We start from the raw sequence: 15,619 nt of genomic DNA on the forward strand, positions 1-15,619 counted from the left end.
TGAATCAATACTGATACATTATGTTAACTACAGTCCATAGTTTACATTAAGGTTCACTGGGCATGCTGTACAGTTCTACCAGTTTTGACAAATGCATAATGCCATGTATCCACCATCACAATATCCATACAGAATAGATTCAGCACCCTAAAATCCCCTGCGCTCCTTCGATTCACCCCTCTCTTTTTTCCCTCAACCCCTGCCAATCACTGATCTTTTTACTGCCTCTAACGACTTTATTGAGGTATGATTTACATAGAATAAACTGCTTACAATTTACATAAATTGCAGAATGTAATGAGTTTAACAGTTGAGTAAGTTTTTGAAAATACCACTGTAATCATGATACCAAATACTTCCATCACCCTCAAACCTAGCCCCAGGCAAAGTTTGATCTGGCTTATGTCTATCTAAAATAGTTTGAATTTTCTAGTTTTATACATATGTACATAAAGTATACACATATATATTTAGTATATATTTCAAACATTTAATATATATTATAGATTTCAATATTTATATATTATATACACATATATTTCATACATATAGACACATATTTATTATATACATACATGTAGACATACATAGATATATATGTATTATATATTAAATATGTGTGTATATATGTATATATAGATGATGTATATATGTATATATAGATGATGTATATATGTATGTATACATACATACATATACGTATGTATACATATGTATATGTATACGTATATATACATATATGTATGTATGTGTGTATATATACATACATATATACACACATATTATTTTAAAATATTCACACATTTAAAATATACACACATATTATTTTAAAATATAATAGATAATACATATTATATACACATACATACACATTATATATTAACACAGATACTAGATATATACACACGTGTTTCTATGTATATACATAGACACACACACACACACATATATAATACAAAATGTACTCTTTCTTTACTCAGCATAATGATTTACAATTCATCTATATAGTGGTTCATCAATAGTTCATTTTCTCTTATTGCTGAGTGGTATTCTATCATATGAGCATACCACAGTTTGTTATCCATTTACTAGCTAACGGACATTCAAGTTACTAGATTCTAGTTTGGGACTATTGTGAAAAAAGCTACTATGGGTATTCATACATAAATCTTTGTGTAGACACATATGTTTTCATTTATCTGGGGTGAATACCTAGAAGCAGAATGGCTGGTTTATAAGACAGCTGAGTGTTTATAAGAAACTGCCAGCCGGGCATAGTGGCTCATGCCTGTAATCCCAACACTTTGGGAGGCTGAGGCAGGTGGATCACCTGAGGTCAGGAGTTCGAGACTAGCCTGACCAATATGGTGAAACCCCGTCTCTATTAAAAATACCAAAATTAGCTGGGTGTTGTGGCATGCGCCTATAGTCCCAGCTACTCAGGAGGCTGAGACAGGAGAATTGCTTGAACCTAGGAGGTGGAAGTTGCAATGAGGTGATATCATGCCACTGCACTCTAGCCTGGGTGACAGAGAGAGACTGCATCTCAATTAAAAAAAGAAAAAAGAAAAAAGAAACTGCCAAATATTTGTGAAAGTGGTTGTATCACTTTACATTTGACCACTAGCATATAACATTTTCAGTTTTTCTTTACCTCCTCTAATCAGTCTTTAATTTCAGCCATTCTTCTGATGGATATGTAGTGTTATCTCATCGTGGTTTTAATTCACATTTCTTTGTTGACTAATTATGTCACGCACATTTTCATGTACTTATATTCCATTTGTATACATTTTTTAGGGAAATGTCTGCTTCAAACCTTTCTCATTTTAAAATTGAATTGTTTACTTATTATTGAGTTATAAAAGTACCTTACACATTTTGGATTCAAAACCTATGTAAAACATAAGTGTTGTGAATAATTTCTCCAATTTCTTGGCCTGCTTTTTTTTAACGGTGTCTTCCAAAGAGCAAAAGGTTTTAATTTTTATAAAGTTCAATTTATCATTAAAAAATGCTTCATGCTTTTTCTCTCCTATCTGAGAAACCTCCACCTGCTTCCAAGGACTTCAGTATTTTCCTCTGGAAGTCTTGCCATTTTAGCTTTTACGTTTAGGTTTATAACCAATTTTGAGCTATTTTTTGAGTATGGTATGTGATAAGGGTCAAAGTTATCTTTTCCCATTGTTCCAAAACCATTTGTTGAAAATATTTTCTTTTCCCCATTGAATTAATTTGGCATCTCTGTCATAAATCAATTGATGAGTCAATTTCAAAACTCTCAATTCTGTCCCATAGTTACGTATGTCCATCTTTCACCAGTGAAATGCTGCCTTGAATACTGTAACTTAAGCATGCTTGGAATCAAGAAATCTGAGTCCTCTAACCTTGTTCTTCGTTTAAAAAGTATTATTTGGCATTTCTATATAAAGTTTATAATAATCGTGGCAATTTCCAACATAATTCTGCTTGAATTTTGATTGGAATTGTATTGAAACAATAAATAATTTTTGGAAGATTTGACATCTTTATAATGCCGAGTGTTCCACTACATGATGACAGTATATCTCTCAATGTATTTAGTTCCTCTATAATCAGCAATACTATGTAATCTTTAGTGAACAAGAGCTGCATTTGTTTTTGAAAGCTACTACTATTTTATATGTTATGTGCTATTGTAAAAAATTATTTTATTTTCCAATGGTTTGCTGCTAGTGTCCCTCTCCCTCTCTCTGTCTCTCTCTCTCTCTATATATATATGTATATGTGCATATATGCATATGTGTATATATAATGTTTTTTACATTAACCTTGTATTCTGTGACCTTGCAAAATTCATTATCGGTTCCAGTAGCTCCTTTACAGATCCTTAGAATTTTCTACTTAGACAATCATGTCATTTGCTATTAACATCTTAACAATGTTGATGAATGTAAGATCAAGCATCTTTGTCTTACTCCCAGTCTTAAGGAAAAAACATTCAATATTTCACCATTAAGCTTGATGTTAGTTATAGGTTTTTCACACATGCACTTTATCCAGTTGAGGAAGCTCCCTTCTGTTTCTGGCTTGCTGAGAGTTTTTATGATGAATGTGTTGAATTTTGTCAAATGCTTGTTATATATCTATTAAGATGACTGTATGATTTGCTGTTTGTTTTTAAATATGGGGAATTCTTTTAATTAATTTTTGAATGCTGAATTAATCTTGCATTCCTTGGATAAGCCCAATATGTGAGTCAGGATTCTCCAGAGAAACCAATAGGATATATACATATCAAGAAAGAGATTTATTATAAGGAAGTGGCTCACATAATTTTGAAGGCTAAGTCCCAAGATCTGCAGGGTAAATCAGCAAGTGGAGATCCAGGACACCCAATATTGTACTTCCAACTTGAAGGCCGACAGCTCAAGACCCAGGAAGAGCCATTGTTTTAGTTCAAAGACAGGCAAAAAGAATTCTCTCTAACTTGGGAGGGGGTCAGCCTTTTTGTTCTAGCTAGGCCTTCAACTGGTTGAATGAGATCAACTCATGTTAGGAAGGGCAATCTGCTTTACTCAGTCTACCCTCTTATATGTTAATCTCATCCAAAAACACCCTCACAGAAACAACAGAATAATGCTTGACCAAATATCAGCACACACTGAGGCCCAGGTGAGTTGATACATAAAATTAACTATCACACATGATATATTACCTGTTTAGTATAATGTTATATTTAATTAGTTAATATTTTACTGAGAATTGTTATAGCTATGTTCATAAAATACATTAGTCTTTAACATTCCTTTTTATGAATTTTTTATCAGAGTGTGGTATCAAAATTATGTCTTATAAAACAAATTACACAGTATTTCTTCCTTCTCTAAATACATTTGCATAAGATTGGTATTATCTGTTCTTTACATATTGATAGAATTCACCAGTTAAACTATCCAAGGCTGGATATTTCTTTGTGGGAATATTTTTGATGACAAAGTCAATTTTTTAACAGACATAGGATTGTTCAGACTTTCTGTTTCATCTTGTGTGAATTTTGGTAAGTTGTATTTTGCAAGGAATTTATCCACTTCATCAAAGTTGTCAAATTTATTGAGATAAAGTTGTTTGTAACATTTTCTTATGTATTTCATATGTATAGGATCTAATGTTGGTACTTTGTGTTCTCTCCTTTTTATTGACCAGTCTAGGTAGAAGGTTGTCAATCATGTTGCTCTTTTCAAATAACAGCTTGAGCTTCCTTAATTTTTTCTGTTTATTTTTTCTATTTTATTGATTTTTCCTCTTATCCTTACTAATTTCTTCTATCTACTTTGAATTTACATTACTGTTTTGTTCTAGCTTTCTGAAGTCATTGTGTTTGGAACTTTTTTCTTTCCTACTGTGAACATTTATAGCTGTAAATTTCCTCTAGGCACTGTTTTAATAGTATTGCACACATTTTTAATATATTGCATTTTCATTCTTCATAAATTTGAAATGTTTCCTAGTTTCCTCTGATTACTTTTTGATCCACAAATGATTTAGAAGAATGTTGTTTAATTTTCAAATATACAGGATTTTCCTAAATATCTTATTGATCTCTAATTTAAATCCATTAAGGTCAAAGAACATACTCTTTAAGCTTATGATATTTTAAAATTATTAAAACTTATTTTAAAATGTCTCAGCATGTGTACTTGAAAAGAATATGTATATTGCAGTTGTTGCATGGTGTTCTACAAATATTAATTAAGGCAAAGTGGCTGATGTTGTTCAAATCCTCTTAGGTCCTTACTGATATTTTTGTCCAGTTTTTCTATCAACTGCTGAGGCAAGAATGTTAAAACCTCCTATGATCGTGAAAATATATATTTCTCCTTTTTCTCCTATCAATTTTTACATTTTATATTTTGGAAGTCTACAGTTACCTAATACTTATTTATGACTGTTGTATCTTTCTGATGACACTCTTATTATCAGAAAATCTCCTTTCTCTTTCACAGTATCCTTTTTCTTGCAGTTCATTTTAGCTAATATTAATAACACCACTGCATTCTACTTATTCTTACTGTTTGGTACATCTTACATACTTTTACTTTGAACCTTTTTGTGTATTTATATTTAAAGTGTATCTCTTGTACAATTGCAGTTGGAGCTTGCCTTTTTATCAATTCTAATAACCTTTTCCTTTTAAGTAGAATGTTTAGTCCTTTAACATTCAATGTAATTATTAATATAGTTGCATTTGGGTCTAGCATGTTATTATTTGTTTTCTAATTATCACCTTTGCTTTTTTCCCTTTGCATTAACTTTTCTGCTTGAGATATTTTTTGTATTATTTATTTTTTAAATCAATTTTAATTTATCCACTGCTAAATGGTCAATTTAAATTTATCTTTTGATAAATAGGTAAACTTTAACAATCTTTAGCTATTATGGTTAATCTTTTTAGTGGTTGCTTGGGGATTACAACATACATCTTTAATTTTCTGTCTACTGCATAACTTTATGTAACATGTAAAAATCCTGCAACAGTATAGGTCCATTTACTAACATTAACTGGTCTTTATGTTATCATTGTCACATGTATTACACCTCTCTACATATAAACCTCGTGAGATGGTGTTGTAATTTTTTCTTCAAATGGTCAAATGCACAATTTAAATAAGTGAAGAAAAATTTTACATTTACCCAGATATTTATCAGTTTATTCTTTTCTAAAAGTGTGATTTCACTATCATATCATTTTCTTTCCAATAAATATTTAGATTAATCTAAAAATTAATAAAATATAAAATAACAAAATAATATTTTTGAAACTACCTTAAAGAAAGCTCTAAAGAAATTTCTTTAGCATCCCTTATAATGCAGCTCCATTAGTGACACATTCCTGTTGTTTTCTATTATCTGAAAATAATTTTATTTCATCTTCATTCTTGAAGTTCATGTTCACAGGATGTAGCATCCTGTGTTGGCTTTTTGTTTTCTTTTTAGTACTTTAAATAAATTATTCCATTGTTTTCTGGCCTCCATAGTTTCTGATGAATAGTCTACTGTAATTCAACTTGTTCTCCTAAGTGTAATTTGCCATTTTTCTTTATTTTATCTTTGCCTCTCAGCAGTTTGACTATAATATGTGGCTCGGTGTTCTTTTCACCAAATTTATCCTGTTTTAGGTTTGCTGAGTTTCTTGTATCTGTATATTTATATGTTTGGCAATATTTGGAAACTGTTCAGTCATTATTTCTTCAAATTCTTTTTCTTTCCCATTCTCTCTCTTTTCTCTCCTTCTGAGACTCAAATTGCCGTTATGTTTGCTCATATAAAATTATCCCACATGTCCCTAACTTCTACTCATTTAAAACAGCTTTTTCCTCTTACTTTTTCAAATCAAATAATTTCCAACTTTGAAACCTGAAAAATGAATTTTTAAAAGTCACTGTTTCCTTCTTCTGTCTTCTCTATCATGCACTAAGCCTATGTAGCAAATTCTAAATGTAGACATTTTATTTTTCAGTTCTAAAATTTGTTTTTAATTTATGTTTTCATTTTACTCATAAACCTTATAACAAAATAATATTTTTGAAACTACCTTAAAGAAAGTTCTAAAGAAATTTCTTTAGCATCCCTTATAACACAGCTCCATTAGTGACACACTCCTGTTGTTTTCTATTACCTGAAAATAATTTTATACACAAGCACGTTTTTCATTATCTCACTGAGCATAGAAATAATAATTGTTTTAAAAGTCCAAAGTCCTCATCTGATAATTCTAACAATGGCTTATCCTAGAGTGTGTATCTATTGATTGTCTTTTCCCTTACTAAGAAATCACATTTTCCTGATCTTTATATGTCACTTAGATTGTATCCTGAACATTATGGATATAAGTTGTAGGGAATCTGGGTTCTGTTATATTGCTCTGAAGATTGTTGATGTTTTGTTTTAGCAGGCAATTAACTTGTTTATACTCAAAATACAAACTCTGTATAGGTTCAGTAAGCAATACATCAGATATCACTGGACACAAGGAGGGAAACATCACACACTGGGGCTTGTCAGGGGGTCAGGGGCTAGGGAAGGCATAGCATTAGGAGAAATACCTAATGTAGATGATGGGTTGATGGGTGCAGCAAACCACCATGGCACATGTATAAACCTGCACTTTCTGCACACATATCCCAGAACTTAAAATATAATAAAAAAAATTTTTAAAAAGGTTTGAAAAAAATAATAAAAGGTGGCCAGGCACAGTGGCTCATGCCTGTAATCCCAGCACTTTGGGAGGCCAAGGCTAGTGGGTCATTTGAGGTAAGGAGTTCGAGACCAGCCTGACCAACATGGTGAAACACTGTCTCTATTAAAAATACAAAAAAATTAGCGGGGCCTGGTGGTGCATGCCTGTAGTCCCAGCTACTTGTGAGACTGAGGCAGGAGAATCGCTTGAATCTGGGAAGCGAAGGTTGCAGTGAGCCGAGATCATGCCACTGCACTCCAGTCTAGGTGACAGAGTGAGACTCTGTCTCAAAATAATAATAATAATAAAAGGTTTGAATATGGCAGAGAACAGCTTCACACATATTCAGATATATCATGGTTTTGAAGGATTTGTGTGAGGGCTTATTTAGATATTTAGATCGTGTATAATCCTGGCTTCCTGACAATCTAGTAAAGTGTTCTAAAGCTTGCATAATTGCCTCTTAACATATTTTCCAAACATACGTATGCTACTTCTGTTATACATACTTTTACTTTTCTTTTTTTTCTTTTTTTTTTTTTTTTGAGATGGAGTCTCGCTCTGTCACCCAGGCTCTGTTCTGTCCAATGGAATAGAACACAGGCCTCAGAAATAATAGCACACATATACAACCATCTGATCTTTGAAAAGCCTGACAAAAACAAGCTATGGGGAAAGGATTCCCTATATAATAAATGGTGTTGGGAAAACTGGCTAGCCATATGCAAAAAACTGAAACTGGACCCCTTCCTTACACCTTATACAAAAATTAACTCAAGATGGATTAAAGACTTAAAGTAAGACCTAAAACCATAAAAACCCTAGAAGAAAACCTAGGCAATAGCATTCAGGATATAGGCATGGGCAAAGACTTCTTGACTAAAACACCAAAAGCAATGGCAACAACAGCCAAAACTGGCAAATGGGATGTAATTAAACTAAAGAGCTTCTGCACAGCAAAAGAAACTATCATCAGAGTGAATGGGCAACCTACATAATGGGGGAAAATTTTTGTAATCAAACCTTTTATTATAACTTTTACCAATAGTAAAATTGGATAGAGGGTTCCTTTTTTCCTGAAGTGGTGCAATGATTAAGTGAATTGCTCTGCATTTTTCAGATGCTGGCTGAGTCTAGCATATTCCAATAAAATTTAAGTCAAATATTCCCATATGTTTTAATAAACTAAAGCTACATGGAAACTCTTAGCCACTCTTAATAAAAATCAGCCTCTCAGATTGTTCAGTAAAGTTTATTTCTCTAAATCCTTGAAAGATGGTGAGCACACAAATAACCAATAAACAGCTGATTATTTAATTAAAATATGAGGACTATTTGAGTCACAAGGGATTCAGAGTTTTGTAAGGATTTAGATGATCTCTGCCTGCAGGGTTTGAAGTACCTTAACCTATATTTATAGCTACAATGATTTATTGGCTTGCTATATACGACACAAAGTGTGCTAAGCATTTTAAAATGATTATGTCGTTTATCATAATCTATCCCAACTGCAGAATAAATGTTACTATCTATTTTCAAGAAATTAAAATTTTAAAGATGTAAAGATATTGAGTCACTTCCCGAATGTCATACAGCTAGTAAGTGACTGAGTCCATATTCAAAACACAGGTATGTGCCTAAATCCAAACACACAATGTCTGTCATTCATGCAACAGAATTAAGTGTACATAATTTTTTTAAGTGTCCAATAATTTCCTTAGAAAATGTCAAAAGATTGATAAGAAGTCCAAATCAAATATAGGGTGAAAAACACATGTTATTAAATAAAAGATAAAATTCAGATTTAAGGAATTCAGATAAAAGCAACACAAGTTTCCTAAGGTTAAAAAAAAAAGCAAATATATCCAAAGTGTCCTCAGTTGAACACTGTTAGAAGTGATTTTTCAAACTTTCTTCTTTGAGAATTTTTAGGACAATATTGAATTATTTGACTCATACTGGTTTCACTTCCCAATTCATCAATAAAAAGCAATGTAAAGATGGCAAATAAAGTAGTTGGAACTTAATCATAACATTCCATAGCCTTTATTTATAAATATTTGAATATCTGTATAAAGAAAAAAGAGAAATAAGACATACATACATACATACACAAAGAGAGGGTGAGAGTGAGAGAAAGAAAGAGAGAGAAAGCAACACGAATCAACATTTTAAGCAAGGTGTTTTCTCAAAAACAGTATACTTCATCCAACTTCAAAGTTCCTTCCCTGGCCTACAAATCTCTCTCTTTTCTCATCCTTACCTCCAGTCATCCTTTGAGAGGTTAATCAAAATATTCATTTCCTCGTCATCTTGCAGAAGGCGATAAGCTGCACTTAAATGGTGATTCTCCAGTACAGATCTGTCATTATACAGAATAGCTGGATCAGACCTGAACAGAAAGCCAAGCAAAATTCAGAATGTTAAACAGTTGTGATTTACTTGGGTAATTCTAACAGGCTAGAACACACCACCACTTTTTTCCATGTTTAGAAATTATCTTTGTCCCCATGCCAGTTATGTGAACCAAAAGCTCAACTAACACTACAAATCATCAATAGATGAATGTAGGGTATGTTATACCAGTACATGTGTGGGCAGGAAATATGTGACATCCAGCCTGAGAACTCTCTCAAAACTGTTTTACAACCAGATCTCAATTACCTATATTAGTGGCAAAGGTGTTTTTTTTAAAATATGGGTCATGTCAAACTTCTTTGTATTTTCTGGAATGAGATTTATTTTTATTTTTATTTTATTCAATGAATGCACTGGTTTATTTATTTTAGTTGTAATTTTCAGAACACATATCACCTGGTGCGTACTATCTGTAAGCTGCCTCTGATAGTGGCTTGATCTTAACATTTTTCCATGCAAAAGCCACATGTGGAAAATTGAGAATAAAGAATATAAAGATTATAATGTCAGTTTTTAGTCCCTATCTCAAAGACCATACTATAGCTGAATGTCACTAAACACAGGACTGTATAATATTTTAAGATCTTAAATTTAATGAAAGCTTAGATTATTTGTTTCTCACCAAGGAAGCTGAGTTTCAGAGACTTAAAAAAACTTGTTAGAGCCCTTTGGTGGCCAAGTGACAGGGCTGGGATGAAGGCAAGATCTTCTGACAGTTGGGCCAGTGCTTCCCCAAGATAACTTCCACCTGCCATTGGCCAAACTTTGGGCTGTATCTACCATACCTTGAAACTGTTAGGCTTAAAATTTTATTCATCAAAGGATTAAGGGCCTGGTCACAGACTTTGTTTTCTGAACAGGGATCACACAGGCTGAGATGCTTTGGATAAAGTTCTGTTGAACAGGGCCAATGTTTAAATTTCATTCCAAACCAAGCTTAACTGAACACATTGGAATTTTCCCACTCCTATGGAGATAACGCAGAACATTCAAATCCCGAGGTGAAAGATCTGCTGTTACATCTGTTGAGTAAGTTAGATACCAACTGATGTATATTTTGTGACACTCTTTTCCACCTCCTGTAATTAAGCCATTCTCCTCTGTGTTGGGACTGGTTTTGATCCTCGTCTCCAGGCAAGACCCACATATGTTCAACCCACCTCTCTTCCTTGGGCAGGTGCTATTCACCATGATGTCTGTCCTCAGAGTAAAGGTTCCACCCACAGACATACATTAAACAGTGCTACTCTATGGAATTCCCTGTATTAAAGGGAATTCTGTTCCCTTGGAACACAACCACAAAAAGCTGCTTTTCTGCGGCTGAGACTAAGTGAGGAGGCAAGAAGGTGGAACTGAAGCAAGTAGCTGAAGTTCTTTTGTCTGCTTCCATTCAACTAAAATTCTCCTTCTGAACAGAGATCAGACAATATTGTCTTCTTTTGTGTATACTGTAATCAAGTGTTGAGTTCATTAAATACATGTAGATTGATTTAATGAACACAAACCTATCTAGAGTGTGCACCTGCTTTTTCAAGTGAAATCAGCAAGTATTTATTTGGTGTTAAACTCTCATCCCTCCCTGCTACATTCTTTCTCTTTGACTTACCACCTTTCCCCATACCCTAGCTCCTTTTGATTACTATGTCAAGGATAATGAACTAACTCTACTGTCAGACTCTCTCCAGTTCCACATCATTGTCTTAAGAGAGGGCAAGTTCTTAGGCTAGGAGAGGGCAAGGAAAGTTTTATCCTAAGTAGAAATGACAATTGACTTGTGCTATTGCCTGGAATTCTGTGCTGAGAGGAATACTCAGAATAAACCCACAGTTTAGTAAGAAAAAGTACCAAAATCAATTAACAGTATCTGTTACAGGTCAGGAGGTTCCGAGTGGGGCACTTGGACCCATATTTAATGTCTCCAACGGGAGGTTTGTGTTTACCTGTGCAGTCCATTAGGAAGGATGCACAGGTTGCTCACGGTGAAGGTAGCCTACAGGAGACAACCTTACTCCCGGGGCCCTGTGCCAGGGAGTGGTGCAAGCACTAAACAGAGCAGATACAAAATCAGAGAGGATGAGAAGAGATCTCATCAGAATCCCAGAGATCAGAGGGTAAGATTGGTCAATGTTGTTAATGTCAACAAAAAAACTCTAATCCTCACTGTCCTTATTCTTTTCCTTTATGTGTCATCTGGGGCTTTACGTAAAGTGCCCCATTTCCTGTTAGAAGTAGGTAAAGTATGTACAGAACATACATAAACAAATAGCGAACATTAGAATAGAGAAGAAAAAGATATCTATATGAGATCTGAACAAAATAGGAGAATTAGGAGCAGATGGCTTCTTAAACTCTAAGTCTTGATTGAAGCTGACCAGACTGATCTCTCATTTAGAGGTTCATTGTTTCAGAAACTCAAAATAGGAAACCTATGCAAAAGAAAGGTGACTAACACCTTTCTGATTTCTAAAACTGTCTCTCTGACCCCTCTTGCCTCTCTTCCAAACATTTAAACACCCTCACCGAGTCTGAATGTGGAAATTGTTGGTGGTTCCGGTATGCTCGTAGTCGTGGATGGCAGCTGAGAAGATTATAGCAAAGATCTCCAGCTCCGTCAGCCAGTTCTGAAAGGAGATTACAGAGCAATCAGATAATCTGTTTCTTTCTCAAAGTCTTCAGCTTGCTGACAACACACCCACAGTGCTGCCTTTCTACCCTGCAGCTGGTAAGCTATTGCCAAACACAAGTTTTCTGAGAGACAGAAATAAGTTATTTTCCTGTAAAGAGACTTGGAGACTTGTGATTTGTTAACAATGTGTTCAGCAAGGTTGAATAAGCTAAGTAGTAGTTTTATCTTTTTCAAGAAATCAAAGAGAATGAACATGAAGACTTGAAAAGCCCTCATTGCATCCTCCCCCAACTTCCAAATAAAGTTCCTAGGTAGACACACACACACACACACACACACACACACACACACATACACACATAAAAAAAATTAGAAATTTGAATGCAATACCAAGAATGAAGAGTAATAGAAAACCTAACGTCTGATTATAGGAGGATATCCACAAGGAAGTGGGTAGAGACAGATGGAAAAACACTTGGCTTTCTGCTCTATGCATGCTGATGATGTTTGAAAGGACTTCTCCCCATCCACACCATCAACATTGGCTGTGGGTCAGTGGTTCACAAAATGTGTTCCTTGGACATGCAGATGGTGTCAGCTGGGAGCTTGTTAGAAATGCTGGCAAATTCTTCAGCCCCACCCCAATCCCACTGGATCAGAAACTCTAGGTTGTGGCCCAGCAATCTGTGCTTTACCAAGCCATCTAGATAGTTCTGATGCACACTAGAGTTTGAAAACTACTGCTGTGTTTCAAGCTTCCTTAACTGACTTCCATTTAACGGACTCTGTGGATTTACTTCCTATCGCTTCTGTAAACCATCCTGCCCCATGCTCACATGACAGAATATGCCTGACTCAGGCCACCTTCTCATATCCTTTGCTCACTTTTGCTACTAGTTAAATTCATGCTTACATGGTTCAGTATGGTTTATTCTAAACCACATTTTAATAAATTGTATTTGTTATTATAATTATGTAATTAAATATGGCACAAACCAATAAAATATGGACACAAAATTGGAGTTGTTATTTCTGTAGAACCTAAGTTTAATGCTTTGGACAGTCACTAAAAGAACTGCTATCAAAATATGTGTGACAACTGTGAAAGAGCAGAAAACATTTATAGAAAAGGTAGAGAGCTTCTGCACTCAGTTTGCTTCATGCACATCTTTAAGTTCCCACTTAACTTTAAAGAGATGAGACTAGAAATCTTAGATAGGGGCAGGGTTGATGTAAGACAAATGTGAGTATCCAAATTGGTGAACTCATAAAAGCCCTGTGGTCTGAATTAAAGATCAGTGCATAAAATAGATTTATATGATTTAAGTTAACGCAAAATGAGTTAAAATGAACATTTAAGTGTTTCTAATTTCCCACTTAAGCCATATCTTTCAATTAACTACTAATTTTGGAGAATTATTGCCTTCTTTAAAAATTGGTAAGGGGAAAATAAACAAATGACATAGAACTTATGAAAAATACTTCAGAGTGAGCATAAACATAACTCATGAAAAAAGAAACCACTATACTTTTGAAAATGATTCCTAAAGAATCCAGCAAGAAATGTCAGGAAGCTTTCTGGCATCTTCAATAATATACCTCAAAAACACAAATTGAGGTACATGGAACAGAAAGTCAAAGAGAAAACAGACTAAGATGAAAATCAACAAAATGAGATGAAAAAAAGATGGGCAAGATAAGGAAAGATTGCAAGAAAAATCAAAGCTGCAAAACCCCTTGTAAAGGCAGCAAAGAGCCTCCTCATCAGCCTCTTCATTGTCTCGGGGGGCCCACCATGTGGCAGGCACTATGCTAGGTGCTTTTATATAGAAACTTATATAACTCTCACAGCTCTGTAATCATAGGTACTGTTGCTATCCCCACTTGACAGATAAGGAAACAAGCCAGGGGTAGGTGCAGGACTCACTCAAGGTTACACAGCCAGTCATCTGACAAGCCACACACCACGCCTGCAGAATTCTCACTCATAATCTTACCTTGTATTTTCTTTGGATCATTGTTCATGTGTTTATTCAATTTTGCATAAAATTATATAGGCATAAATTTATATTGCACATTTTTCTTGATATTATCCATACATATATTACATATGCAGTTTTTTTTTCCATTTTGGCATTGTCTTTCTTTTCTTCCCCAATATTTTGTCCCCACCCATCTGTCCCTGGTTCCCTCTACCTCCTCTCCCACATATATCTCTTATTCTAAGGTCATGTAAAGTTAATTTCACTTTTTAAAATAAGATTATGAATGGGAGACAGTGTAACATCTCAACGAATCCTAGTCACAGAACATCAGCCCAGGCAGCAGAAAGCATCTAAATAACAGTATAATAACAGTTCTCACATTACAACCATAGTGATGCTTCCCTCCTTACCCAAATAATTGAACAAAATCCTATCTTAGATATAACCTACTTCTATTAAACCAAAAACAATGAATGATTAAACAGGCATTCAACAACAACAACAATAAAAAACAAAACCATTGTCTTTAAAACTCATTTTAACACCTTAGTTTTTCAACAAACGCCATGCATGCTTAGAATCAGTTATGCTGCTTTGGGGATAAGAAGAAAGAAAAGTGGTATCTGGGAGAAACAGTTTCACAGAGGAGAGATGTTTAAGATGGGCCTTGAAAATTTGACAGAGAAAGAAATGAAGGTGGGCATTTTCAGAAGAATGAACTAAATGAGCAAGTCCCAGCAGCAAAAGCATGTCCACCTCAGGTAAGAAAATGATGCCCTTGACTGGAGCGGGAGAGAAGGCTGATTGAGGCCCTATGAGGTCAGGCATTAGAAAACACAGTGAGCGAGGAATGTAAACCGGATTCAGCAGGCAGTGAAGTTCACATGCAAGAGAGTCATGCCATCAGCTCCCCACTTCAGGAAGGATATTTGGACAGGAGGAGAGAAGGGAGATATAAAAGCAGGGTTTTTTTGTTTTCTTTTTTTTTTAAACAGGGTCTCACTCTGTTGCCCGGGCTGGAGTATAGTGGTGCAATTTTGGCTCACTGCAACCTCTGCCCCCAGGGCTCAAGCAACCCTCCCACCTCAGCCTCCCAAGTAAGGGCTGGGACCATAGGCACCCACTGCCATGCCCAGCTATTTTTTTTTTTTTTTTTGTATTTTTAGTAGAGACGGGAGTCTCACCATGTCGCCCAGGCTGGTCTCTAACTTCTGAGCTCAAGCAATCCACCCATCTGGGCCTCCCAAAATTCTGGGATTATAGGCGTGAGCTACTGTGCCTGGCTAAAAGCTGTATTTTTAGATTGAAAAGTTCATATAGGATGTACAGACACTGTGGAGGTAGAAGCCATATGACTTAGCAATTATCTGA

The 15,619-nt window shown here is 34.7% G+C and overlaps 1 protein-coding gene across 17 annotated transcripts in view; it reads right to left on the minus strand.

Annotated features, from left to right (window-relative positions):
• The window catches only part of PDE1C (phosphodiesterase 1C), a 703,814-nt gene that overhangs the window by 222,540 nt on the left and 465,655 nt on the right, over nt 1-15,619 (minus strand). For all 17 annotated transcript variants that reach the window (XM_063708446.1, XM_063708451.1, XM_055347901.2 and 14 more), the window contains 2 exons: nt 12,158-12,258; nt 9,483-9,611 (listed from right to left, as the gene is read on the minus strand). In XM_063708446.1, coding sequence (XP_063564516.1) covers nt 9,483-9,611; nt 12,158-12,258 — 230 coding nt within the window. The remainder of the gene's footprint in view (nt 1-9,482; nt 9,612-12,157; nt 12,259-15,619) is intronic.

This window comes from Gorilla gorilla, chromosome 6, assembly GCF_029281585.2.
Source record: "Gorilla gorilla gorilla isolate KB3781 chromosome 6, NHGRI_mGorGor1-v2.1_pri, whole genome shotgun sequence".
Classification (NCBI taxonomy): Eukaryota; Metazoa; Chordata; class Mammalia; order Primates; family Hominidae; genus Gorilla; species Gorilla gorilla.